The sequence below is a fragment of the Budorcas taxicolor genome, chromosome 4 (assembly GCF_023091745.1).
Source record: "Budorcas taxicolor isolate Tak-1 chromosome 4, Takin1.1, whole genome shotgun sequence".
NCBI classification, from domain to species: domain Eukaryota; kingdom Metazoa; phylum Chordata; class Mammalia; order Artiodactyla; family Bovidae; genus Budorcas; species Budorcas taxicolor.
In genome coordinates this window covers 104702836-104727711 of record NC_068913.1, presented here as the reverse complement: position 1 = coordinate 104727711, position 24876 = coordinate 104702836, and the positions used below count along the sequence as shown (strand labels likewise).

General features: G+C 45.2%; 1 protein-coding gene across 2 annotated transcripts in view; it reads left to right on the top strand.

Annotated features, from left to right (window-relative positions):
• Positions 1 to 24876, top strand: part of HIPK2 (homeodomain interacting protein kinase 2) — a 193984-nt gene that overhangs the window by 142823 nt on the left and 26285 nt on the right. Inside the window, exons 6-11 of one of the 2 annotated variants that reach the window (XM_052638357.1) lie at positions 103 to 287; positions 6052 to 6214; positions 9758 to 9884; positions 10963 to 11084; positions 20377 to 20519; positions 23900 to 24079. In XM_052638357.1, the coding sequence (XP_052494317.1) occupies positions 103 to 287; positions 6052 to 6214; positions 9758 to 9884; positions 10963 to 11084; positions 20377 to 20519; positions 23900 to 24079 (920 nt within the window). Of the gene's footprint in view, positions 1 to 102; positions 288 to 6051; positions 6215 to 9676; positions 9885 to 10962; positions 11085 to 20376; positions 20520 to 23899; positions 24080 to 24876 lie in introns of both variants that reach the window. The other variant, XM_052638356.1, reaches the window with a different exon arrangement.

Here is a 24876-nt window from a genome sequence, read left to right as displayed (position 1 = left end):
GGGTGACCAAGAGATTAGGATGGAGCTGCAGCACACAGAACGGAGGGATGGGGCGAGGGAGGCCCGGCAGAATCTCGGTGACTTGTCCCCACTTGCTTGCAGGTGAACATGACAACAGATCTGGAAGGGAGCGACATGTTGGTGGAGAAGGCCGACCGGCGGGAGTTCATCGACCTGCTGAAGAAGATGCTGACCATAGACGCCGATAAGAGAATCACTCCAATCGAGACCCTGAACCACCCCTTCGTCACCATGACACACTTACTCGACTTTCCCCACAGCACACAGTAGGTGTCCTGGTCGTTGCTTTATCCCAGGGGTCGGCAGACTTTTTCTTTAAAGCCCCCGGTAGTGCATATTTCAGGCTTTGTAGGACTTCCCTGGTGGGTCCAGTGTTCAAGACTCTGAACTCCTTTCAATGCAAGGAGTGCCGGTTTGATCCCTGGTCGGGGAACCAAGATCCCACATGCCTCGAGGCACCCCCCCCAAAAAAAAAATCAGGCTTTGTAGCCGTATGGTCTCTGTCACAACAACTCAGCTCTGCCATTAGAGTTGAAAGCAGATGTAGACGTTACAGAAATCGACAAGGGAAGCTGTGTTCCATTAAAACAGTATTTATAAAAATAGTCGGCAGCCACACTGGGACCCTGGGCTGAAGTTTTCTTAACACCAAAAAGGGAACAGTGGGGCATGAGAGGGCATGAGGCCGGGTGGACCAGACCTGGGGTGTCTGCACGAAGGGAGGTGCTCAGAATGGCAGTTTCTGTGATGCAGAGCCATGTGCAAGCCAGAGGTCATGCGTGGACTTGGTCCCGTGTGGATTGGGATCTATTGGTTTGTTCATTCATTCATTCATTCACTGGGCTGGGCCAGGGGCTGGAGGCAGTGGGGAGCAGAGCAGATGGGCACCCTGCCCACTGGAGTTTAGAGTCTATAGGAGAGAAAGTGGAAAGTGAAAGTGAAAGCTGCTTAGTCGTGTCTGACTCTGCGACTCCATGGACTATTACAGTTCATGGAATTCGCCAGGCCAGAATACTAGAGTGGGTACCCATTCCCTTCTCCAGGGGACCTTCCCAACCCAGGGATCAAACCCAGGTATCCCGCATTACAGGTGGATTCTTTACCAGCTGAGCCACTAGGGGAGCCCAAGCATACTGGAGTGGGTAGCCTATCCCTTCTCCAGGTGATCTTCCCAACCCAGGAATCAAACTGGGGTCTCCCACATTGCCCGCAGGTTTTTTACCAGCTGAGCACCAGGGAAGCCCCTACAGGAGAGAGGAAGGCACTGAACCAAAGATCCCCAAATAACCAGGCTGTTCTCAGGGGATACGAAGGGTGAGCAGAGCATGCAACAAGAGGACCTTGCTGGAGGCAGGGCGTGGATGACCCACGGATGTGACCGCCCAAGGAGAGGGAGCCCCTTGGTGGAAAGGCCAGCAAGAGTGGAAGGGGCCTTGCCAGGTGGAGACCCCAGCACGGGCAAGATCAAGCACCCGGGGACAGGGAGAGATGAGACCTCAGGATAAGCCAGTGGCAGGGCTTCCGTGTTATGGATTTCGCTTTCTCCTAAGAGTAATGGGAAGTCATTAAAGGATTGATGGCCGGGGAATGGCTGATTGGAGTTGTGTTAAACAAAGATCGGTCTGCTGTCGCTCGATCAAGTCAAATAAGCTTGGAAAAAATGCCCATCAGATCTAGCAACTTGGAGGTTGCTGGTAACTTATGGAGAGCTGTTTCTGTGGATGGTAGAAGCAGAAACCAGTTTAGCAGGTTGAAAGATTGAGTGAGAGGTGAAGAAATAGATGGTACCCTTTCAGGAAGGAAGGCTGTGAAAGGGGAGGGACAAAATAGAGGGGTGACTCAGGAAGGCCCAAGGAGGGGGTTTCTTTTCATATGAAAGAGACTTGAGCATCTTAAGAGGCTGATGGGAAGTGCCTGGTAGTAAGTAAGAGATTACATGGCTATGCAAGGCTTAGCTAAAAGAAAAAGGAAGTGAAGCTGGGAGGGGTCCATAGAGACTGAGTTGTCTGATCAGCTCAGAGAACGCTTAGTACAGTAATAGTTGAACTAGCCAGAGGGGTGGAAAGTGTGCCTAGGAGGTGGGATGCTTGAATCTGTGGTTGTGGAAATGGCACGATTTCAGGCTTGACAGTCCAGGGAGTGGAGTGGCTGGAATTAACAGGTCCCTGGAGATAAGAAGGAACTAAGGAGCCAGGGAGTCTGACCAGGAATCAGGGTGACCTCCAAAGGGCTTCCCTGGTGGCTCAGACAGTAAAGAATCTGCCCGCAATGCAGGCAACTCGGGTTCAGTCCCTGGGTCAGGAAGATCCCCAGGAGAAGGGAATGACAACCCACTCCCAGTGTTCTTGCCTAGAGAATTCTGTGGACAGAGAAGCCTGGTGGGCTACAGTCCATGAGGTCATAAAGAGTCAGACACAAATGAGCAACTAACACTTCCACTTTTTCACTTTTCGAAGTCTCCCAGGTGGGCAGGACTGAGCTAGTGGCCCGGCCTTGGTGCTTGAAGGGGAGAGAAGAGAAGGGAGGATTAGTTTGAGGAGGTGCCATACACAAAGCACCACTGAGTGGCTGAGTGTTACAAACAGCAGACACTCATTTTCTTATTCTAGAAGCCCACGAGCTAGGTGTCCAGCAGAGCTGGCTTTTTCTGTGGCCTCTCTCCTCGGCTTACACATGGCCGTCTTCTGCCCGAGTCTTCCTGTGGTCTTCCTCTACGCTATCTGTGTCCCGATTTCCTCCTCCTCCTAAGGAATTGGGTCAGGGCCTGCCCTAATGACCTCATTTCACCTCTTTAAAGATCCTATCTCCAAATTCAGTCCCATTCTTAAGTACTAGGGGGTTAGAACTTTAATATGTGAATCTGAGGGGCACATTTCAGCCTATAAACAGAGTCAAGAGAGAGATCACTTCAACCTCTGAGGCACTTAGGACATGAAAGAATAAACAGCCCTCTCCCTGGGTGTCTGCAGGGAGAAGCAGGGTGCTCAAGAAAGCAGCAGATTTCAGGTGGCATCAGGAGAGAGAGGGATACATGGAAAGAGCCCAGCTGAGACAGCCACGGGTCTCCCATGAGCCCTGCTATAGCCAGAATCAGATCAGGTCAAGTCTCAAGGCTGGATTTGACCCTCAGCAGCATACGAGAAATGAGGGTGTGGCACCCATCACTAGTGGTGCTTCCTCTCTTTTCAGTCTGTTCCTTACTAGCTGTTGTTGAGCAAGTCAGATTGTATTGCAACAACCAGATAGTGCCTCTACTTTAGAAGCATGCTTGCAACAACCAGACTCAAGTACAGAGAAGGAACTGGGACCCATCCCTTGCAAACTCTCATTACGGGATTTGTCCTGTTTCTGGGTATGGGAGGGGTAAGTCAAGGGGTGCCAGTCTGAACCACAGAAGGCAGACTTGGTGATTTACTGCATAGGGCCCCCATAAAATCAGTCTTCGTGTCATCAGGAGTGAAGTGGGATGGCTGAGAAACAGCTGTGGATAGGAGATGGAGGGGTGCTCGTTAGCGGGTTCCTGGTAGCCAGGTGCACTGTGAGACACTTGTGCATGCCCAGCTGTGTCCAACTGTTTTGTGACCCAATGGACTGCTACCCACCAGGCTCCTCTGTCCAAGAAGTTTCCCAGGCAAGAATACTGGAGTGGGCTGCCACTTCCTTCTGCACAGGACCCAGGGATCGAACCCACACCTACCGCATCTCCTGCAGCAGCGGGTAGATTCTTTACCACTGAGCCACCTGGAAAGCCACCGGCACTGTCAGTGAGGCAGTCACATGCATAAAGTTTGAGTCTTGGCTGAATGACCTCAGGGTGTGGTCTTTTGGTTCTGCATGGAAGCAAATCAGGGTGTTTCACTGTGGGTGAAGACCCAGCACGGAAACCATGGGCATCAGCTGGCTCCTAACTTAGGACCTGGTGTGGAACTAGGGGAAGCACTGACAACTTAGATTTCAGAAAACAGGCCTCAGAAGGAAAGAAGGGTTTTGGAGCACAAAGTAGGCCTGATCCCCAAGTAACCCTAGAATCTGCTGGGCAGACCATGAAGAAGTCTGGGGCCAGAAGAAACCTCCAGCCCACCCCTGCAGCTGGGCCAGGGCTGCCCCAACATCTAGATTATCAGATGAAAGAGACTCCACTCGTTTCTCCATGCCAAGATTCTGGTGCTCGAATTCCTTAAAAACCATTCTCAACATTAACCCAGTGTGAAAGTACTTTCCTCTGAAACTAAAAACTCAGATCGTTTCAGTTAGAGAATTCTGAGTCTGAAAGCTTTGTGTTGAATTGTCGAAAAGCCACTGATGCATTAAATACAGTCCAGAAGAACACAAAATCCATTGTTTTATTCTTTCAGCCTCCATGTGAAAGCACTTAACAGTAGGTTTGGTACTGAGTCGATGCTCAAAACGTGTTGGCGTTGCTAGCATTAGTGTTTTTAGCTCTTGGTCACCAGAGACCTTCTCTCTAGGTCATCAGGCAGTCACTGTGTACTTAGTGTGCATTGAGTGGCCAGTGTCAGTCATGATTAACTCACAAAGAATGTGTAGGTCAGTTCAGAAAATCTTTCATGGAGAGGATGTTTTGGGATAGCCCGCAAGCACCTGCTTGGCCCAGAATCTAGCTTACCCGTAGTACAGTATGCAGTTGTCATCTTAAAATGGTAGGATTTTATTGTTACTACACTACTTATAATTAAAATATGTATTTTAAATGGAAATTTAAATGGGATCTTGCTATCCTAAATATTAGCATTTGAGGAAAAAGTGAGTTTAATTAGAAGAAGACCCAGAAGTGAATGGCGTGGCACGTGTGCTCAGTTGGGTCTGACTCTTTCAGACGCCATGGAGTCCACCAGGCTCCTCTGTCCATGGAATGTTCCAGGCAAGAATGCTGGAGCGGTTGCCATTTCCTACTCCCGGGTGTCTTCCCGACCCAGGGATCAAACCCGCGTCGCCGGCATTGGCAGGCAGATTCTTTACCTCGACGCCACCTGGGAGGCGGAGACGTGAATGAGAAACAATGTACAAACAATTGAAGATCCTGTGGTGGGTTTTCAAACACTTGGTCAAGGCCACTTATGGCTTTCTTTGCCCTTGATGCTGGTGTCCACAACACTTTTATACTTGAATTTCATAATTAAGAGTTTTGTTTTGATTCAAAAATGCAATGAAAGAAGAAAAAGAGAATTTTATGGAACTGGGTAAGAATCAGAAAAAAAGAAATGAAGAATGAAGGAAGTTAAAGAGAATGTACGTGTCTATGTGAAGACTACCATTACCCAGCTCTTGATCTTGGCAAATTACCTATCCCTTCTCTTTATCCTTACTTGCAAAATAGGGGCAACAGTTGTCTGTCTTCCCCTCGTGGTTGTTGTAGGACTGAGGGAAAGAGTGCTTGCGAACAGACACGCCGTCAGTAAGCTTCACCGCTGTTATTAGTTGTTAAAATCATTATTCTCCATCCATGCACAATCCAGGGAGGAGCAAGAGTGCCAATAGGTCCTGACACCAGGTTGGCTATTCTTTGGCTGACCCCTAGATGGCGCTGGTGCCCTGGGTTAGCTGGAAAGGGTATGGGCAAGGAAGATGGCAGCAGGTCATCCATTGCTGACCAGTCCCAATCAGAGAACTTACATGTTTATTTATGGGCCAGAAACCACTTTGAAAGCCAAGAATGAGCTGTGGAAATTGGGAGGCAGATCAGCAGCAGGAGGAAATGCAGTGAGAGCCAAGAGGTCTGTTGTGTTGGTGGAGAACTGTTACCCACCCAGGATGAGGAGGCGGCAGTGAGAAGGTTCGGGGTGGGCGGGGGCGGTGGGGGGGGGGTTGGAATTCCTGTAAATATCACCAACTCTTGCAAATGTAGACACTGCCTGAAAAATCCAGGAACCTGAGACCCAAAGTGAAGTGTCTCAGTGCTTTCATTTATTAGATTAACTCTCTTCTCTTTTTCTCTCTCCATTTTCTCTCCTGTAATTCCATGTTACTCTCTTTCCCTGACACCTTTGTCTCTGCCTTTTGCATGAACAGCGTCAAATCATGTTTCCAGAACATGGAGATTTGCAAGCGTCGGGTAAACATGTATGACACGGTGAACCAGAGCAAAACCCCTTTCATCACGCATGTGGCCCCCAGCACATCCACCAACCTGACCATGACCTTCAACAACCAGCTGAACACTGTCCACAACCAGGTGAGTAGGGGCCAGAGGGGAAGGCAGACACGGGGCTGACACAGCAAAGGTCAGGGATTCTGTTTTCCCACCAAGCTGAGTCAGGAGACAGAACTCCATATCGCGTACAACAGACAAAATCCCTCTACTGTCACGTTCAACTCTGCAAGAAGGTGTTTGTCTTCATCGTTATTTCCTTTGAGATCCTCAGGCATTCTTTGTATTAACTCCTAGCCGCTTGAAAGGTCCCAGAAGTGACTCACTAAGAGAGTTATTTCTGAGATGGTACCTCCTACTGCTTTCCTGTCCTGCTGTGAGAATAAGGTAAAGGAGATGCTGGGATCCTCTCGTGTCTGACATCCGCCTGATGGAGAATTCTAGAACTGGAAGGGATGGATGCTAGCGGTCATCCAGCTCAGGCCCCCACTCCTTGTGTCCACACTGCTGGGCCCACATGATCTCCTTTCAACACAGACAGAACCTGCCCTTTGCCAAGTCATGTCACCAGAATCCCAGCAGTGAGAACCAAAAGAGGACCCACAGCTTTCAAACCTCTTGCAGAAAATTTGCGGAATCTAGCACCTAATATACTGCTGGAAATATGGATGACACCCAGGAAATGTGTACTGTATGAAGAGCCTCCAAGGCCTCGCTCAGGCAGCCTCTGGTATCTAAGAGACTTTAACTTTTATTCCTACCTACCAGTTTCCCCAAAGAAAGTGTCCCTGGATTTTCTTCAGTATCAGTCTTTAACGATGACAACACACCTATGTACGCACACACACACACCACACCCCTCAATAGCAGAAGAGCATATATGTTCCAGTGTGAGTACTCTGCCTGGCCATCCACTCTTTTGATAGGTCCCCTTCTCTCATGAAGAGTCACTGACCCTGCTTCCCAGGCCATTCCCGGCACGTTTGGTTGCTAAGGCCCAGCGTTCCTTCCCAGCCTGTTCCTCTCCCACTCTGCCTACCCTCTAGGAGAGGCCTCCTAGAATCTGCTGCCCCCCGGAGGCCACTGGTGTCCTTTCCATTCTCAGCCGAAAGCGTTCATTTCTCTAAGGCCTGGAGTCCCGTGTGATAAACATTCCCACCCAGCGCCTAGCTCAGTCCTCAGGCTAAGGCAGCCACCGCCAGTCAGGTGAACTCCTGGACAGAATAACCACTGTGATTCTGCTCTTCGTCACCAGAGTCCCAGCAGAGTGAGCAGGCCACCTGGCTGGTGCCCTGAGCAGGGAGGGTAGAAAATGCATTGAGAAGGGAAGTTGGGCCTAACTGTGACTGGAAGGAGGGCCAGCCTAAGATGCGTACACGGTGTTCGTTCAGCAGCAACTGGAGACTTGTGAGCAGAGGTTGGTATCACACAAAAAGTAGTCATTTGGAAAGGATGTTCTAGCCTCTGTGCTCAAGAAGAATTAGAAAAGAAGAAGTGGAGGCCAGAACATCACTAGTCAAGGCCTTACAGGTCCCAGGCTCCAGGACAGAAGGCCTTAGCAAAGGAAGTGGTGACTAAAAAGAGGGAGAGCGTTCGGGGACATTTGGAAGGAAGGAGCAGCAAGACCAGTGGCTGGCCAGAAGGGGGAGCCACTGAGCACCCGTGTGGGAGCCTGGAGGAGACTCCTCCCAGTGCCCCAAAGAGGGAAGCCAGGAGGCAGGAAGATGAGGGAGTGTGTGGACTCTGGTGTGTAGAGGGCAAGCGGCTAGTGGTGTCTGAGGGGAGCCTCCAGGAGAGGTGAGGCTGCAGAGAGAACAGAGGACAGAAAGGAAACACAAGTCATGCCGTTGGTAACAACACAAAATGCTGGCCCCATGCAAATGACTATGTATAAAATAGATGAACAGCAAGGACCTACCGTGCCGCACAGGGAACTGTATTTAGTACCTTTTAGTAACCTATGATGGAAGGGAATAGGAAAATCATATTTATTCCTTTCACTAGAGTTTCCTTTTGTTAGAATATATATACATAACACAACATTATAAATCAACTACACTTCAATAAAAAATAGTGACAAGAGATGCTGGCCTACATGTGCCACACATGCATTCCCAGTTACACTGCCTGGAGGCTGACTGTGTGATGCTGCGCAAACAGACAGTTGTTGTTACAATAATATCTTAAAATCTAAACATGGGCAGTACCTAATTTGGTGATTACTTTCAAACAAATTCTACGCTTTGCACTGAAATTCAGCATAAAATGTAAGTATAAAAGACATTTAAATGAGACTTTATCCTTTTCATCAAATCTGACATACATGCCTGCCTTTCCTAAGGTCCTAATTTTGTATGTTTCCCAGTAGCCTTGTGGCTCTTGCCCTTTTTACTTTCTTAGTCCTTGTAGCCTCTAGTAGCAAAATCTGTCATACACAAGGTTGAAATTGAAGCCATGGGTTACTCCACCTATCTTACTAAAGGATCAGCATGAAGACTAAGATGGGGTGAAACTGGAGAATTCCCAATGTAGAATTCCTTTTCCTTCCATGGCCTTGCTTCACATGGAAGTTCAGCCTCAAATGCTATCTCTTTCTGAAAAAGAAAGGAGAGAGGACATAACTTCAGTGTCTGTCTAACCCATCTCCATTTAACTTAACCCATCTCAAGTTCTCTTGACGCCCTGACATCTTCTCCTTGCCCTTTAACCTTAGTTTCTGAATGCCAGCACGAGAATGCACCGAATTCCAACAAGCAACCCCAGCCTCAGCACGTCCCTCTCCATCTCTGTTTCTGTAGTGTTATTTCTTCGCAGTAACTGTGCTCTGTGAACATCTAAGGGCATCTGTGAAAGTGCTACCCTTAGACCTGAGCAGAAGGGCTTGCTGCCCAGGCCCTCCCCAAGTGCGTGTGTTTCCTTCCGTGTCAAGCTCCGGGAATCTGAGACCTGGGGCCTTGAGGAGCCACTTCCTAGTTTCATCCTCCCCAGTAAAGACTAAGTCCAAATACCTGCACCCAAAGACCGTCAGTCAGGTTGTGGTACAGAGCTGGGGCCTGGAGAGAAGGCAGGCAGGCACTCGGCTCCATATTCCAGGGCCCAAGCCAAGGAATCCAGATTCAGACTGAAACCAAAGCCTTCCAGGTAGTTATGAAAGTGTTTATGTCTGAGTGGGAAGGCAGATCATAATTCTTTCTAGCCAGTCCTTAACTTTGCAGTATAGACTTGACATGCAGGCATCCCGTGTGCACTTGCAGGCCCTGCAAGTATTAGGAACAGGCCCTGAAAATATTAAGAACAGGCCCGAATCTAAGCATCAAAGGTGATTCTGTGTCCTGGGCTGCAGGTGCCTGCTTTCCCCTAAGTCTTTCCAACTGTATTTCCACTCCCGTTTTCGCTTTTTTTTTTTTTTTTTGGCTCGTGGTTTTCATTCACTCGTTTGCTCTTCTTTGAGTTCATTTATTTGATTTAGATCCGTGTCTCCCAGCATGCCGTCTCCCTCATGTTTTATTTGTGTTTATTTTTGTCTAATCCCCACCATTCCTTTAGGCTCCCACCTCCACCAGTGCCACTCTTTCCCTAGCCAATCCCGAGGTCTCCATACTAAACTACCAATCTGCACTCTGCCAGCCCTCAGCAGCATCCATGGCTGCGGTGGCCCAGCGGAGCATGCCCCTGCAGACGGGAGCCGCCCAGATCTGCGCCCGGCCCGACCCCTTCCAGCAAGCGCTCATCGTGTGTCCACCTGGCTTCCAAGGTAAGGCAGAGTGGACCCAGCCTCGCACCTGCTTCCACCAGGACCGCCTCTGCGGTGCTGGCCTCATGCTTTTCTGTCCTGCTGAAGCCCTCTTTGTTTCTTTCCGCGAGAGCCCTGGCATCACTGAACTTGAGGGCCCCCATCCTGTGGCAGCCAACCTAGAAACAATGGACGTAGGCTTCTGCATCAAGTCCGTTCCTTGTTATTCGTACCACCTGCCAGCGGTTTTGTCCTGGCTCAGCCACCATCTGTAAATCAGCACATTGTGCGCGCTCCCATTGTTATGCTGATGTCAGCCCTCGCGTTGCCTCCCGTGGAATAGGCCTCTGTGTGGATTATCTATAGCACACTGCCAACCTCTGACAGTGCACTAGTCCCCGTTCTTGTGAAGGGTATAAACCTCCCTGAAAAGTACTTCCTGGCCAGTCCCCCCCACCTCTGGCCAGGCACCCCGGCACTCTTCTCCTGAAAATTCTAAGCAAGAGTTGACCGGGTCCGTCGTTATAGTTTACCTTGAAAACTCGAGAATTTGGTTCCGAAAACCCCCTGGTGTGAGTCTTTGTGGTTCAGTTTAAGTAAGTTCTGTTCCAGCAGCCTTACCCTCGCTCCCTGGCTTTGACCCAGTCAGATGTATCTTCATGACAAAGGCAGCTGTTTTCCTGCTGTAATTTGTCAGCATAACTGTTCCACTTTTGGCTTTAAAGACTCCTTAATTTGACTGAGTCTTTGAAAACATTCAAAAAGGTCATTTTGTTTTGTTTTTTTTTTCCTAAGTTAGAGGGAATTCCCTGGTGTTTCAGTGGGTAGGACTCCACGCCTCCACTGATGAAGGCCTGGGTTCTATCCCTGGTCAGCAAACTGAGATCCCAACAAGCCATGTGGCATGGCCAAAGGAAAAAACACAAACTTTTTTTAAAGTTAAAAACTGAGGCAGGGAAGACTTCCAAAGGATCAGGCAGTGTCTGGTGGGGACTAGTGCAAAGGGAGGCTGAGGGCTGACAGCGGGCTAGGAAGGTCTCCTCATCCAGCGCTTCCCAGTTACTCAGCCCTCCTCCCCGTCACCCCTTTTCTGCTCTAGGATTGCAGGCCTCTCCCTCTAAACACGCTGGCTACTCTGTGCGAATGGAAAATGCCGTTCCCATCGTCACTCAAGCCCCAGGAGCCCAGCCTCTTCAGATCCAGCCAGGTCTGCTTGCCCAGGTAATTCTTTCTTTATTATCACTGCTGTTACCACGATCCATGTTAATATTGTTCACAAAAGAGACACATCTCTGATAATTCCCTCCCTGGCAGTGAGTTAGATGCCTCAAGTCATTAGAATACATCAGTAATATCCCAAATGATCCCCAGGTGAATCACCCTCCTAACTATCTAGCTTACAGTTCCAAGAAGAAATTTAGACACAGGGGGAGTCTGGGGAAACTTATTATTATTATTGTCTCTTTGTAATGCAGATTAATATGAGAGACCTAGGTTTTAATCCTAACTCTACTAATAACTCTCTGTGACCCAAGGCAAGTCAGTTAGCATTTCCTTACTATAAATTGAAACTATTTTTTGAAAGCAGATTTGGAGATTCTCTGTTTCCTAGTTGAAAACCAGGATCACAGATGCTTTGGGCTGGAACCTTCCTTATCTGTTCACATAGGTACTCTGGTAGATTCCTCAAATGAGATCACAGAGGTGAAACTGGTTGAAAATTTGTGACGTGTTGTGAAAATTTTAGGCTACAAAGTGGTGTAATGATAATAAGTAATCGATCCTTAATGTCGCTTGAACATTAATAACAAATACACTTTCGTTGTGCTGAGCACGTCATGGTTGTTATGGATTTAATCCCCACAGTATGGTATTTGTCTCCTTCTGCCAAACAAGCCACAGGCACTGGCTGAAAGTCACACAGCAGTTAGGTGACAGACCCACCACACAAGCCCGGGAAGGCTGACCCCAGCACATGTATTTTAACCCGTCATTTGCTGTACTGTTTCTTCATCATGGTTTCTGAGGTTGGGGGTCAAGGATGGATTGACTGAAATGTTGTTAGTTTAAAGCACGTTTGTTTTTTAAATGAAGTTGGTTCCCAAAGACACTTTATTTATATAGTGTCTTTTCTTGAACAGAAGTTTGGGGGTTAATTTTAATGTAGTCAAATTGCATAGGTCTATTTTAGTCTCATGGGGTTCCCTGGTGACTCAAGGGTACGGAATCCACTTGCAATGCAGGAGACACAGGTTTGATCCCTGGGTCGGGAAGATCCCCTGGAGAAGGAAATGTCAACCCACTCCACGACAGAGGGGCCCGGCGGGCTACAGTCCATGGAGTCACAAAAGAGTCAGATACAACCGAGCAACTAAACAACAACAATTTTGGACTCACTCTGTTCTAGTCCACTGGCCTGTCTAATATCCTACTGTCTTTACTATTGATTTTATAACTTTAATGTATGTCTTGATATCTGGTGGAAAAGCCCTGATCCTATCACGTTCTTCAAAATTTCCCCGTCTGTTCTTGTCCCTTTGCTTTTCTATGTGAATTTTATCCTCACCTTTACATAAGAATTTTCATTCCAAAATGAACAAGACAAAAACCCAGAACCCTGATTTGTGCATATTGGACCTGCACTGGATTTATATTCACTTTGAGGAAAATCGACATCTTTGTAATGTTGTCATTTCATCCTTGAACATGGTAAATAATTGTATATGTTACCTTTTATTCCTTTCACTAGTTTTCCTTTGTTAGAATCATTCCTAAATATTTTACAGTTCTGTTATTAATAACTTTATTGACTATATTTTCTTATTTCTCTTTGGTTAATAGGATTATAACTGGTTGTGCTCCACTGAGTTTGTTATCCAGCAGTCCTTCCAGACTGTGATTAGTTCTGATCGTTTCTGTGAATTCCCTTGGATTTTCTGTGTAGACTATTTTTTCATTTACAAGTGATACAATTTTGTTTCTTTCTTTCCAATCTATATAATTTTTATTTATTGTTCTCGTGACACTGTGCCAACAGTACCTCCAAAACAATGTTTAATAAGAGCATTGATGTTGAACATCCTTAACTTGAACTTTAAAGGAAATTCTTGATGTTTGCCTCTAGAGATTTTGTTTAAAGAGCGGTTCAGTTCAGTTCAGTCGCTCAGTTGTGTCCAACTCTTTGCAACCCCATGAATCACAGCACACCAGGCCTCCCTGTCCATCACCAACTCCCGGAGTTCACTCAAACTCATGTCCATTGAGTCAGTGATGCCATCCAGCCATCTCATCCTCTGTCGTCCCCTTCTCCTCCTGCCCCCAATCCCTCCCAGCATCAGAGTCTTTTCCAATGAGTCAACTCTTTGCATGAGGTGACCAAAGTATTGGAGTTTCAGCTTCAGGATCAGTCCTTCCAATGAACACCCAGGACTGATCTCCTTTAGGATGGACTGGTTGGATCTCCTTGCAGTCCAAGGGACTCTCAAGAGTCTTCTCCAACACCACAGTTCAAAAGCATCAATTCTTTGGTGCTCAGCTTTCTTCACAGTTCAACTCTCACATCCATACATGACCACTGGAAAAACCGTAGCCTTGACTAGACGGACCTTTGTTGGCAAAGTAATGTCTCTGTTTTTCAATATACTATCTAGATTGGTCATAACTTTCCTTCCAAGGAGTAAGCGTCTTTTAATTTCATGCCTGCAATCACCATCTGCAGTGATTTTGGAGCCCCGAAAAATAAAGTCTGACACTGTTTCCACTGTTTCCCCATCTATTTCCCATGAAGTGATGGGACCAGATGCCATGATGTTTGTTTTCTGAATGTTGAGCTTTAAGCCAACTTTTTCACTCTCCTCTTTCACTTTCATCAAGAGGCTTTTTAGTTCCTCTTTACTTTCTGCCATAAGGGCGGTGTCATCTGCATATCTGAGGTTATTGATATTTCTTCTGGCAATCTTGATTCCAACTTAGGGACACTTTATCAAGTTTGCTAATTTTTTTAATGAATTAATGTTTAACTACATCAAATGTTCTTTCTCCACCTATTGAAATATTCCTGTGTTTTTGTTCCTTCAACTGTTGATGTAGCAAGTTATTTAATAGATTTTGTAATGTTAAATCATCTTTGTATCAATATTTTCAAGGTGAACTTTATTTGATCGTGTGGTACTTGATGTGTTTGTATGCTTTTCAATTCTGGATTGTTTGTGAATACTGCAGTTAGTATTTTTGCATCTGTGTTCGTACGTGAGGAAGTAGCATGGATTTCTTTTTCTTATAGAATCTTTATCTGTTTTGGTCATGGAGACTACATCCAGGCTCATAAGATATGGTGGATATTATTACTTCTGTTTTCAAGAACAGCTTGTTTCAGATTGACGCTAGCCATTCTTCATCTCTTTGTCCTTACGTCCAGACTGAGACTGCAGATGCCCAGTCTCACCAGTTTCTGGTGGCACACAAAATTCTGTCCTACTGAAGGTTTAAACAGACAACCTTCAGTATATAAAGCACACCTGTACTCCTTCCCCTGTCTCTCTGTTCCTCATAGCTCCCTTTTGTTTGCACAGTTTGGTAGTATGGAGTTCAGAAAAAGCCCTGGTAGATCAAGAGAACTGCCACTCACTCCAGGGCACAGCAGCCTGTTCACACTTCATCTGCCTGGGAGCCAACATTCAGGCCAGTTTCCCAGTGCTGCTCCTCTGTGAGCCAAAACCTGCACAACTCACATGTGCTCCTAAAGGGGACTTAGAGATCCTTTTTTTGTGTTTGCATACTTAACCTTAGTAAGCCAAGAACCATCTCTGAAAGAAATAATACGTAGCATCGCTTACTAGCTAAAGTAGATATTCCTTGTTGTTCAGTTCGGTGGAAACCAACAGGCCCATCACTTCCGAATTTGTCTTAGTCCTTCAATCATAGCAGGGAAGGGCTTTACCAACTGCCTACTTGAAAAGGAGTCCTTAGAGCACTATAAATCTCCAGGTGGATTTAACCTACAGCTCTAAGTGGGAAAGTGAACCAAAATTACATGTACAAGGATTTTAATTGCTACAGTGTTTATAACAGGGAAGTGCTGGAAGCAATTTGAATGTTGATCAGTAGAAAATTTGTTTAAATTGATAAGGGCATAAAATAGAACACCATATAGCCATTGGAAAAGAACATGGTAGATCAAAGTGTCTTGACATGCAGTGTTGTCTAAGAGATATTAACTTAAAAATTAAAAAAAAAAAAAAAACAAGAACTGTCCTGTCCTATCCAGTGTCATTGTGTGTCTTTTTTGTTTATTGATTGCTTTTGATTTTTCTTGTTTGTCACCCAATCCATGCCAATATGTTAGCCTGTTAAGGTGGAGCTTTCTCCTAGATATATTTTAATGATCCCTTCAAAGGAAAAAAAATTAGCAACTTGCAAAACTAGGCAGATTCTTTACCCTCTGAGCCACCAGGGAAGCTCTAAAAAACTAGTATGGCAGCTGTTTTTTTTAAAAAGCAATAATTAAACATTAACACTGATGCCTTCATTTTTCATGGGATTAGGTTAGGTATCAGGCAGAGGCACTCCAAATATTATTATTTTAAATATATCCCCAAATTTCAGTATATTTCTTTTTATTTAAATGTTTAAACCTTTTCAAGGAATTTGTGCGTGTTTAGAAATGGTGTTTTGAATCCGTCCCTCATGTTAGCTTTGTTTGCTCTGCCATTTGCCAACCCCTCCTCACCAGTAGCATCATATGTCCCTAAAATGGGAGACAGTCCCTCTGGTGCACCCCGAAGATGTGTCTCTAGAAATAATCACACCCTCTCATTTCAGTAACACGAGGGTGATCATATGGATCGCTTTACCAGTAATGCTTTTTTGGTATCGCCTAAAAGGAGCTTTCACCTCTGTCCGCCCAGCCCCCAGTCAAGAACTGGCATCTTGACCACCATCAGAAATTGTGAATGAGGGACTTCCCTGCTGGTCCAGTGGCTGAGACGCCACGCTCCCAATGCAGGGGGCTCAAGTTCAATCCCCGGCCAGGGAACTAGACCCCACATGCCATGATTAACGTCATACGCCACAACTAAAGATGCTGCCTGCCACAACAGAGGCTGAAGATCCCACATGCTGCAGCTAAGACCCAGCACAGCCAAATAAATAAAATAAATTTTTAAAATTTTAAAAAAGAAACTGTGCATGAGCCAGTAAAGGTAGAGAGATGGGAAGTACACGCCTTGATTGAGATGGTATCTCACTTTTCAAATGGCAGGATCCCGAACCCCCTTGGACCATCCAGAGCCCCCACGATATGGAGATTTCCGTTTGCCAGATCCTTGTAGACTCCGCCCTGCTGTGAAGAAGTTGTGTGCATTCTTCTAGCCAGTTAACTCCTGTCACCTGAACCCCTTTAAATGCTTCCCTGAGGATAAACCGTTGTCTTGGATTCTTTACCCTTTCCAAAACACAAAACTTCAACGCTTCTCAGAACCTTCTCTAGTCATTTTCAGCAACCAGTCTTTCCAACCATTCTGTCTTGCTGTCTGTGGCAGTCTTGCTGGGTGCCTGATATTGCTAATAAATAAGGAAGACTTTTTCATACGACTCTTAGGCACCTGATCCTGAGTTGGGCCATCGTTTCTGTGTATCACCTCCATAGAAAGTGTAGCATATTGGCTGAGAGCATGGGCTCTGGAATTCCACTGCCCATGTTCATATAGCAGCCTCACCACTCACTGGCTGTTTGACTTCAGAGAAGTTATTTTTGAATTTAAATTTAATTCTTTTTCAAAGTAATACATGTGTCTAATTGTTACAGTTAAATGCCACCACAAACGTCTAAGAAAATAGTAGTCTCATGCCTATCCCACCCCCAATTTCTGTTCCCCCAAAACTATCATTTTTTAATTAATCAACTTTAAATGGAGGCTAATTACTTTACAATATTGTGGTGGTTTTTGCCAGCCACTGACATGAACCAGCCGTGGATGTACATGTGTCCCCCCGACCCCATCCCAAGCCTATCTCCCACCCTCCTCCCCACCCTATCCCTCTGGGCTGTCCCAGTGCACCGGCTCTGAGTGCCCTATTTCATGCATTGGACTTGGACTGGTCATCTATTTTTTTAACTGTTTCATTTAGTTATTTAAATCCATGTTTCTAAATAGCATTCTTTAACTGTTTCTTACTGAATTTTCCACTTTAGGTATCAATCAACCATGGAAGAATGCTTAGCCCTCTAAACCCTCCATCCCCAGAACACACAAGCCTACTCGCATGCACACTCTGTTCCTCTCTCTCTCACTTTTCCTTTCTCCCTTTTCCTCCCTTGTAAGTTTTTATTCGACCACTTTATATTATCTATATAATTATTATCATCAATAGTGTATTATATTATTCTCAACTGAGCCTCATAACATACTATGATTCTGCTTCCTTTCCTGTATAAGTTGTTTTTCCTAGAATTAGTATTGTCTCATCTTTTCATTGGGTCAGTTTCCTCTGTATGTATTATTAGGCAGCCCCAAAGTCTTCCAGAGCTCTAAAAGGCTTGTGTGTTTAATATATTGGTGTCTTTGAGCATATTGAGAAGTTAAGTGGCTGTTGTTTTTCCTCTCTTTCTGAAAGCTTTCTAAGACTTTCCTTGTCCATGGTGGACATAGTATCCATGAGATTCATGGCTCCATGCTTTCTCATGAGTCTTTTAGAATACACTGTCCGGTACATCCTATTTGCCCTTTTTATCTGGAGAACTTTCTTCTATTTTTGCCCTTGTTAACTTCTTCCCCTACATTTTCTCTGTTCCTTCTTTGTGGAATTCCTGCTAGTTGAGCGCTGGTACTTCTAAACTGATCTAATGATTTTCATATCTCCCTCCCTCACCCCTATCCACCTTTTCCCTATATATATTCTATCTATGCTACTTTCTAAAATTTTCCCATCTGTATGGAAGTGTTCATTTCTGTTGTCATTGTTCCCATTTCCAAGAGTTTTCTTGCTCTCAGAATGTAGATATATATCTTTTATATCTTGTTTCATGGATATATATACACATTTAGTCTCTTTGAGGACACTAATTACATATATTTTTAGATTTTCTTCTGATTCCTATACTGTTGTTGTTCCTCAGAGTTTCATTGTTTGTTTTAGTCTCCTTCATGATAGAAACTTCCTTTAAAGTCTGGTGGTCGTTGGCTCTTCATTCATATCTAAGACTGAAGGACTAAAAACTATCTGGAAAGCTTCAGGGGCAGCGGGGTGGACTTCTCTATTGGATAAGGAGTGAGCTCAGCATTTTCATTGGCAGGTCCCCTCTCATCGAAAGTATCTGTAGTTTTCTCTTGGAATAGTCAGTTTCCCTGGAGAGAATCCAGCAGGTTCCTGCTTGAAGATTGGGGGTGGGGTGGGGGGTAATAATCCTTCATACCAGGAATCTGAGGGTGACAGAATCCCAGGGTTTAATATTCCGACTTTACCTTCCGTTCCTTCAGTCTGCTAACTTAGTAATAACTCTTCTGTTTTCCAGCTTCTGAAATTCTGTTCACTGTTATTGTCCCTCCCTGTTCCCTGTGTCCTTATGGATCTATATGTATTTTTTCATTCCTTCACTGTCATTTTAGTTGGGCTTAAAAGAGGGAGAGCTATAAATGTATGTTTAATTTACTGTGTGTCCAGGCAAGCTATGTGTATCAGTTTATTCACCTGAGAAATGGGAGGGGAGAATAGTCCCTACTCACAGGACGGGTGTTAAGATAAAGTCAGAGAATCTATTTATGGTCTTAGCTCTATGCCTGGCACACAATGTACATCCAGAAATATTGGCTCTAATCTTCCAGATTATACAGTAGTAATAAATTATAGAAATATCTGATGCAAAGTGTTGTCTCAAATGAGTTGAACATATCCATCAGTGATAGAGGTCCAGAAATATCTTTTTGCCCCATCTCTTTGAGGTAAAATGCTAAGATTCATTTTAGAGAAACAGGGAAGAAATAATGTCCTTAGCTTGATATCAAGATTCATTATTTCAAAATGACATTAGTCAAAACACAGGCTTTTCATGGAATCTGAAATAAGTTCCAGACCAAATCAGTAGAATTCTTATTGCCAATGAGACTATTGTTCATTTAAGCTTTTGAGCTCATAATTACTTTAATCAATTAAATTATTTTTCTGCTTACTGTGTTTGAATTCAGTAAACCTGAAATACAGTTAAGTATAGCTAATTGCCTTTGAATTGCTTCTTTCATTTTATCAGCAGACATTTCTTAAGCACTTATTGTATAATCTGTGGTCCCTGAGCTTTTTGACTATATTTTAAAAGATCGGTAAGCAAACAGGCAATATCTAAAAGGCATAAGAGGTCTCACTGAGTCTCACGTGCAACAGTGTAACAGGACAGACCAGGTGAACTATGCACTCACATCTAAGAGGAAGCCGTAGCATTTTAGTACACATCACTGTTTATGAAGTTTTGACTCAAATTTATAATCCATTTCTAGAAGTGCTTGTTTGTTGATAGGAGCCAAAACACACATATTGAACATATGCAGAGTTTCTGGAGCACTACATTATATTAATTAGCCAGTGTTAGTCATCTCCAGCCTGACGGAAAGAGAGAGAAAGAGCTAAGATCCCAAGTCTTTAACTCCTTGACCTTCCTAAGAGGTATTTTACCTTAGCAGCGTTCCTTCAAGTGTCCAACTTTCGACAGCTATGTTCAGGGTGAATCATTTAATAACCAAAGGCAAGCAGAATAGTGATTGAAGATACAGAGGGCTCAAAACACAACACACACACATGTGCACGCATGCACACCTGTAAGTCTATTCAAGGAGGAATCGGGAAAGTTCATTTTCGACTTCTTAAGAAATAGCTTGGTGTTTATAAAAGATCGAACTGTGACTTCCTCACTGTTTCGTTTTCTCCTTGAGGAGTCAAGGTATTCTCAGTTAAGCTCAAGATCCCAGCTAAGAATTTTACTTCATGCCTATTTGCCCTTGGATACAGGCAGGTGTCAGATACTTGGTGATCTCAGGATTATGTTAACTTAGATTCAGAAGATAACACAAGTTGCACCTCTACATTCTAACTGCTAAACAAAAGGTAAAATATTAAATAAAGGATACTAGGCGGAAAACTTCTTGAGGGCAAGGAGTTACCCTTGTATGATCCAGCTCAACTCCCTTAATCTCTTGTGCACAGTTGTGTCACAAAACAAATCAGTAAGTGAACTTTTGGGAATTTTAAACGTTGTTCATTAGAGCAGATTTATAAATAAATCATTCTTCAGTGTGAATGAATCGCTTCCATATAGTTCGTTGCCCATATACCTACCTATTATCTTCTGTTGACTTCACATGTGTTCATTTTATCTGCCCTGGTGTCTGAGTTCAGAGAGTAGGTCTCCACTGTCGCACCTATCAAGGGGTCTAGCACAACCTTGAGCACAGAATAAGCACTTGACTCATGCCAACTGATTTATGATTGTCAAACATAGTGATAGCAGGTGACCTCTGTCCTACAGCAGGCCTGGCCAAGTGGGACCCAGCAGATTCTGCTTCCCCCGGCGTGGCAACAGCTGACCGGCGTGGCCACGCACACTTCGGTGCAGCACGCAACTGTGATTCCTGAGACCATGGCCGGCACCCAGCAGCTGGCTGACTGGAGGTGAGCAAGGCGCAGGCAGGGCTGGGATGGGAGGCACGTCCGCCGCTGACCCAGAGGGCAGCCAGGCTGGCCAGTACCAGAATCCCCTGCTTTGTAGAGGGCTTTTTAAATTAACAAGATAGCATGTGGCCTACCAGGGTTCAATCCCTGGTTTGGGAAGATCCCCTAGAGGAGGGCATGGGAACCCATTCCAGTATTCTTGCCTGGAGAATCCCATGGACAGAAGAACTTGGCGGGCTACAGTCCATGGAGTCACAAAGAGTCAGACATGACTGAGCAGCTAAGTGCATGAGCGTACCGTGTGGCCTAAGACTGCAGTGCAATGAGAGGTTATTTTTAAGTAAATGTATAATGGAGAAGGAAATGGCAACCCACTCCAGTACTCTTGCCTAGAGAATTCCGTGGACAGAGGAGCCTGGTGGGCTGCTGTCCATGGGGTCACGCAGAGTCGGATACGACTGAAGAGACTTAGCATGCATGCATGCATTGGAGAAGGGAATGGCAACCCACTCCAGTCTTCTTGCCTGGAGAATCCCTGGAACAGAGGAGCCTGGTGGGCTGCCATTTATGGGTCTACACAATCGGACATGACTGCAGCGACTTAGCAGCAGCAGCAGCATACCAGGACACCAGAAAACCAGCTTGGTTACTTTAGGATCTGTTATCATTTTGAACTCCAAACTCAGTTTCATCATTTGATTCACCAGACTTGGCTTGGGATGATTTTTGGTTGTTTCTCCGAATTCACTTCCACTCCCAGAAAACAAAGATCTGTTGTCCATGAAAGGATGCAGAAGAGATCCAGGGGCTCCTTAGCAATTCTAGGAAGTGTTCTCAAGGTGTTTTCACACACGAGCATGCTGGAGTCACATCAGACCTCCTGGGGGAAGACTTGACAGAAGGGGGTTTATTTGGACTGGTAAACTCTGCTCTGTTTGCTGAGTGTGTCTCTTCAGTTGATGCTCATATCTTTGAGATCAAAGTACACTTTCCACAGACCCCAGAGACATCCAGCTGACAGCCACAAGCACACCACAACCCCTGCACCTGTTTCCAGAACCTTCCACCCCATCCTACTCACCAACTTCATCACTGACACGTGACTCTATTGTTCTTATGGCCACTTTCCATTCTTCTTATACCATGCCACCTATGCCATCCCAACACCACCCTCAGTGCCCACCTTCACCAGTGCAGAGCCAAATGGCAGTCCCCCAAGTTGGCCCCAACTTCTCATGGCCCTCTGGGCTGTCTCTCTTTCAGCCGAAGCATCAGGGTAGGTCACACCCATCACCCTCTGACAGTCCCCAAACCAGCCACGGAACCTCCCGACAGTTCTTTTTCTGTCCCATAAATCTGCCGTGAGTGAAAAGCTCTGATGAAAGGCAGAGAGACAGGGCCCCAGTCTAGCCTCAAGTGCAGCGTCCTCTGTCCTGCCATTTAGTTTTCTACTTACTAATTTACTAATTCTAATTTAGTAGAAAGAAGAGAGGAACGGAGGCCATTTATCACAGTCCCATTCACTTTCCACTGACACCACCCCCCCACATCCACCACCTCTCACTGGAAGCACTTTCAAGCCAGGTAAACTGGGCTCATTTCTGGCCCTGCGCGACCTGGGAAAGTTACTAAACCTCAGTTCTTCAGTTAAGTAGGGACAGTAATGCCTATTCATCCAATTGTTGGGAGGTTTAAATTTAAGATAAAAGACAAAGCACTTAACTGGATTTAACAGGTACCATCCAGCACCAGCCTTCCCTGGTGGCTCAGTGGGTAAAGGATCCGCCTGCAATGCAAGAGACCTGGGCTTGATCCGTGATTCTCGAAGATCCCCTGGAGGAAGGAATGGCAGCCCACTCCAGTATTCTTGCCTGGAGAATCCCACAGAGGAGCCTGGCGGGCTACAGTCCATGGGGTCACAGAGTTGGACACGACTGAGTGAATAACATTTCACTTCATACCAGCGCCTGATCCATGACAGGCAGCAATAAATCTGTTATCTGCCCTTCCTCCGTTCACAGCATGAATGCTCAGCAAGACCACCTTCCCTCTCCAGCTCATTAGCAGCAGCAACCAAGTGGAAAGCTGTTTGACCAGTTGTTATTTTTCCTTACCCCTTTTTCTCCCAGAAGACCACACATATGCTGTACTTCCATTTCCCTTTGTCTTTCAGCATTTACAGCTTATTTAATTCCAGAGATACTGACATTCTTAACTCATTCGTGCACATGTTTTCTCTCATCCCTCCTCATCTCTTACCTGGTTACCACAGGAGAGACCTAAAGCCAACCCAGTTTCTTTTCAGTCTCTTCTCCATTTCATATGTAGCCCAAAGAACATCTGGAATCATGGCTAGTGCTAGACCTGTGTCAAAGGGAAAAATGTCATGTCTGTAGAAGAAATAGCAACAAAGTAAAGGAGTTATAACATCAGTTTTTAAAGTTCACTTAAACGTCCAAAAGGCTATCAGGATCTCTACGAAAGTGTCTCCCTACTTCTCTTTGTGTTCAATTTTTTCCCTAAATTTCATAGGATTTTAAAAATTCATATGAACTCTCCTATAGCCATGTATTAAATGGGTTTTTATGGGCTACTCTCTAAATTCATCATCACTCTTAATATTTCTGTGGGAATAAGCCTAACAGCAGATCTCACATACAACAACCCAGATCTCACATAACCCATTTTCAGGATTATGACTGCCAATATTTCTATCAACGTGTGTCTGTTACTAATTTTCACTTAGTTCCAAACTCTATACATGTCTAGTCAACCTTCAGTTAATCTAATTGTTCATTCAAAAAGCATGTAACTCACTGATCAGCTGCTACATTCCTGAACATTGTGCTAACTGCTGAAAGAATTCTAAAGACTATTAACACTTCCTAATGCCAGAAAGACATACCTCCCAGTCTTCAAAGTTTGTTTTTCACATAAACTGCAATATTCTTATTTACAAAACGGTATTACTAAGATATCCTGCTTACCTCACAGAGTGGAACAACCCATTGAAGGCGCTTTGTAAATTATAAAATACACAGCCCAGTTAGCTGTTTAGGGTCTTGAAGAGCAGAAGGGAATATTTATTTCCTCTCCCCAGAACTTAAGCTGAGTCCGCCTACTTGGCATTCTCCCCACTTGAAATATGCCCTTTCTCACTCACCAACAAATTGTGTCCACGCCACTTAAACATTCCTACACCAGAGACACTCAATGAAGTCACCTGGGAAGGCTCATCTCATCAGCAACTATCCCCCCTGTGTGAGAACTACCTTTTGATTTTAATTTGACTTTTAATTGCGGGGAGGGAACTTTATCTTCTAAAGGAGCTCTGTTTCTATTAAACCATCAAAGAATCTGTTTTCCCATTTCCCTTTCAGGAACACACATGCTCATGGCAGCCATTACAATCCCATCATGCAGCAGCCTGCGTTGTTGACTGGTCATGTGACCCTTCCAGCAGCTCAACCCTTAAATGTGGGCGTGGCCCACGTGATGCGGCAGCAACCTACCAGCACCACCTCCTCCCGGAAGAATAAGCAACACCAGTCCTCTGTGAGGTAGGTGTGTAAGAAGTGTTAGAGAAAGAAAACTTCAAGGAGATTGGAAGTTAAAGATCTGGATCCCTGGAATGGGATTTTGAAGGAGGCACTCATCCTGAGGTCTCTGTGAGTGCTGGCTCTACCAGCACCCTAAGGGTGGGGCCCTCAGACCACAGTGTTCAGTGTCCCCGTCTTGAGTGATTCTGTCCCCTTCCACTTATTTAGAAAACACTCAGACTGCCCTCTGAAGATGCATTTTTGAAACTATAACTTTTTTTTAGAAGTAGTAGAGAAATGTGCTTTATTTGAGTCTAATGTCAGAAATTTAACTCATTCAGCTATTTGCTAAAATATAATGGCACCCCAGTCCACTGCTGTTGCCTGGAGAATCCCATGAACGGAGGAGCCTGGCAGGCTGCAGTCCATGGGGTCGCTGACGGTCGGACATGACTGAGCAACTTCACTTTCACTTTTCACTTTCATGCATGGGAGAAGGAAATGGCAACCCACTCCAGTGTTCTTGCCTGGAGAATCCCATGGACGGGGGAGCCTGGTGGGCTGCCGTCTATGGGATAGCGCAGAGTCGGACACGACTGAAGCGACTTAGCAGCAGCAGCAAGCAGTAACTTTGGTCAATCATAGACACTACCAGAAGAACAATGATCTTTCCCGTTTCCTCTAAATCCAGTTTCATCTCCATGAACTCTTCAAAAAAATGAAGATTGACCAAAGGCCATGTGCTTTTGTTCATTTTATATGGTATTTTGGAAAAGGTAAAACTATCGAGTGTGTAGACTGAAGATTGCTGGGAAAGA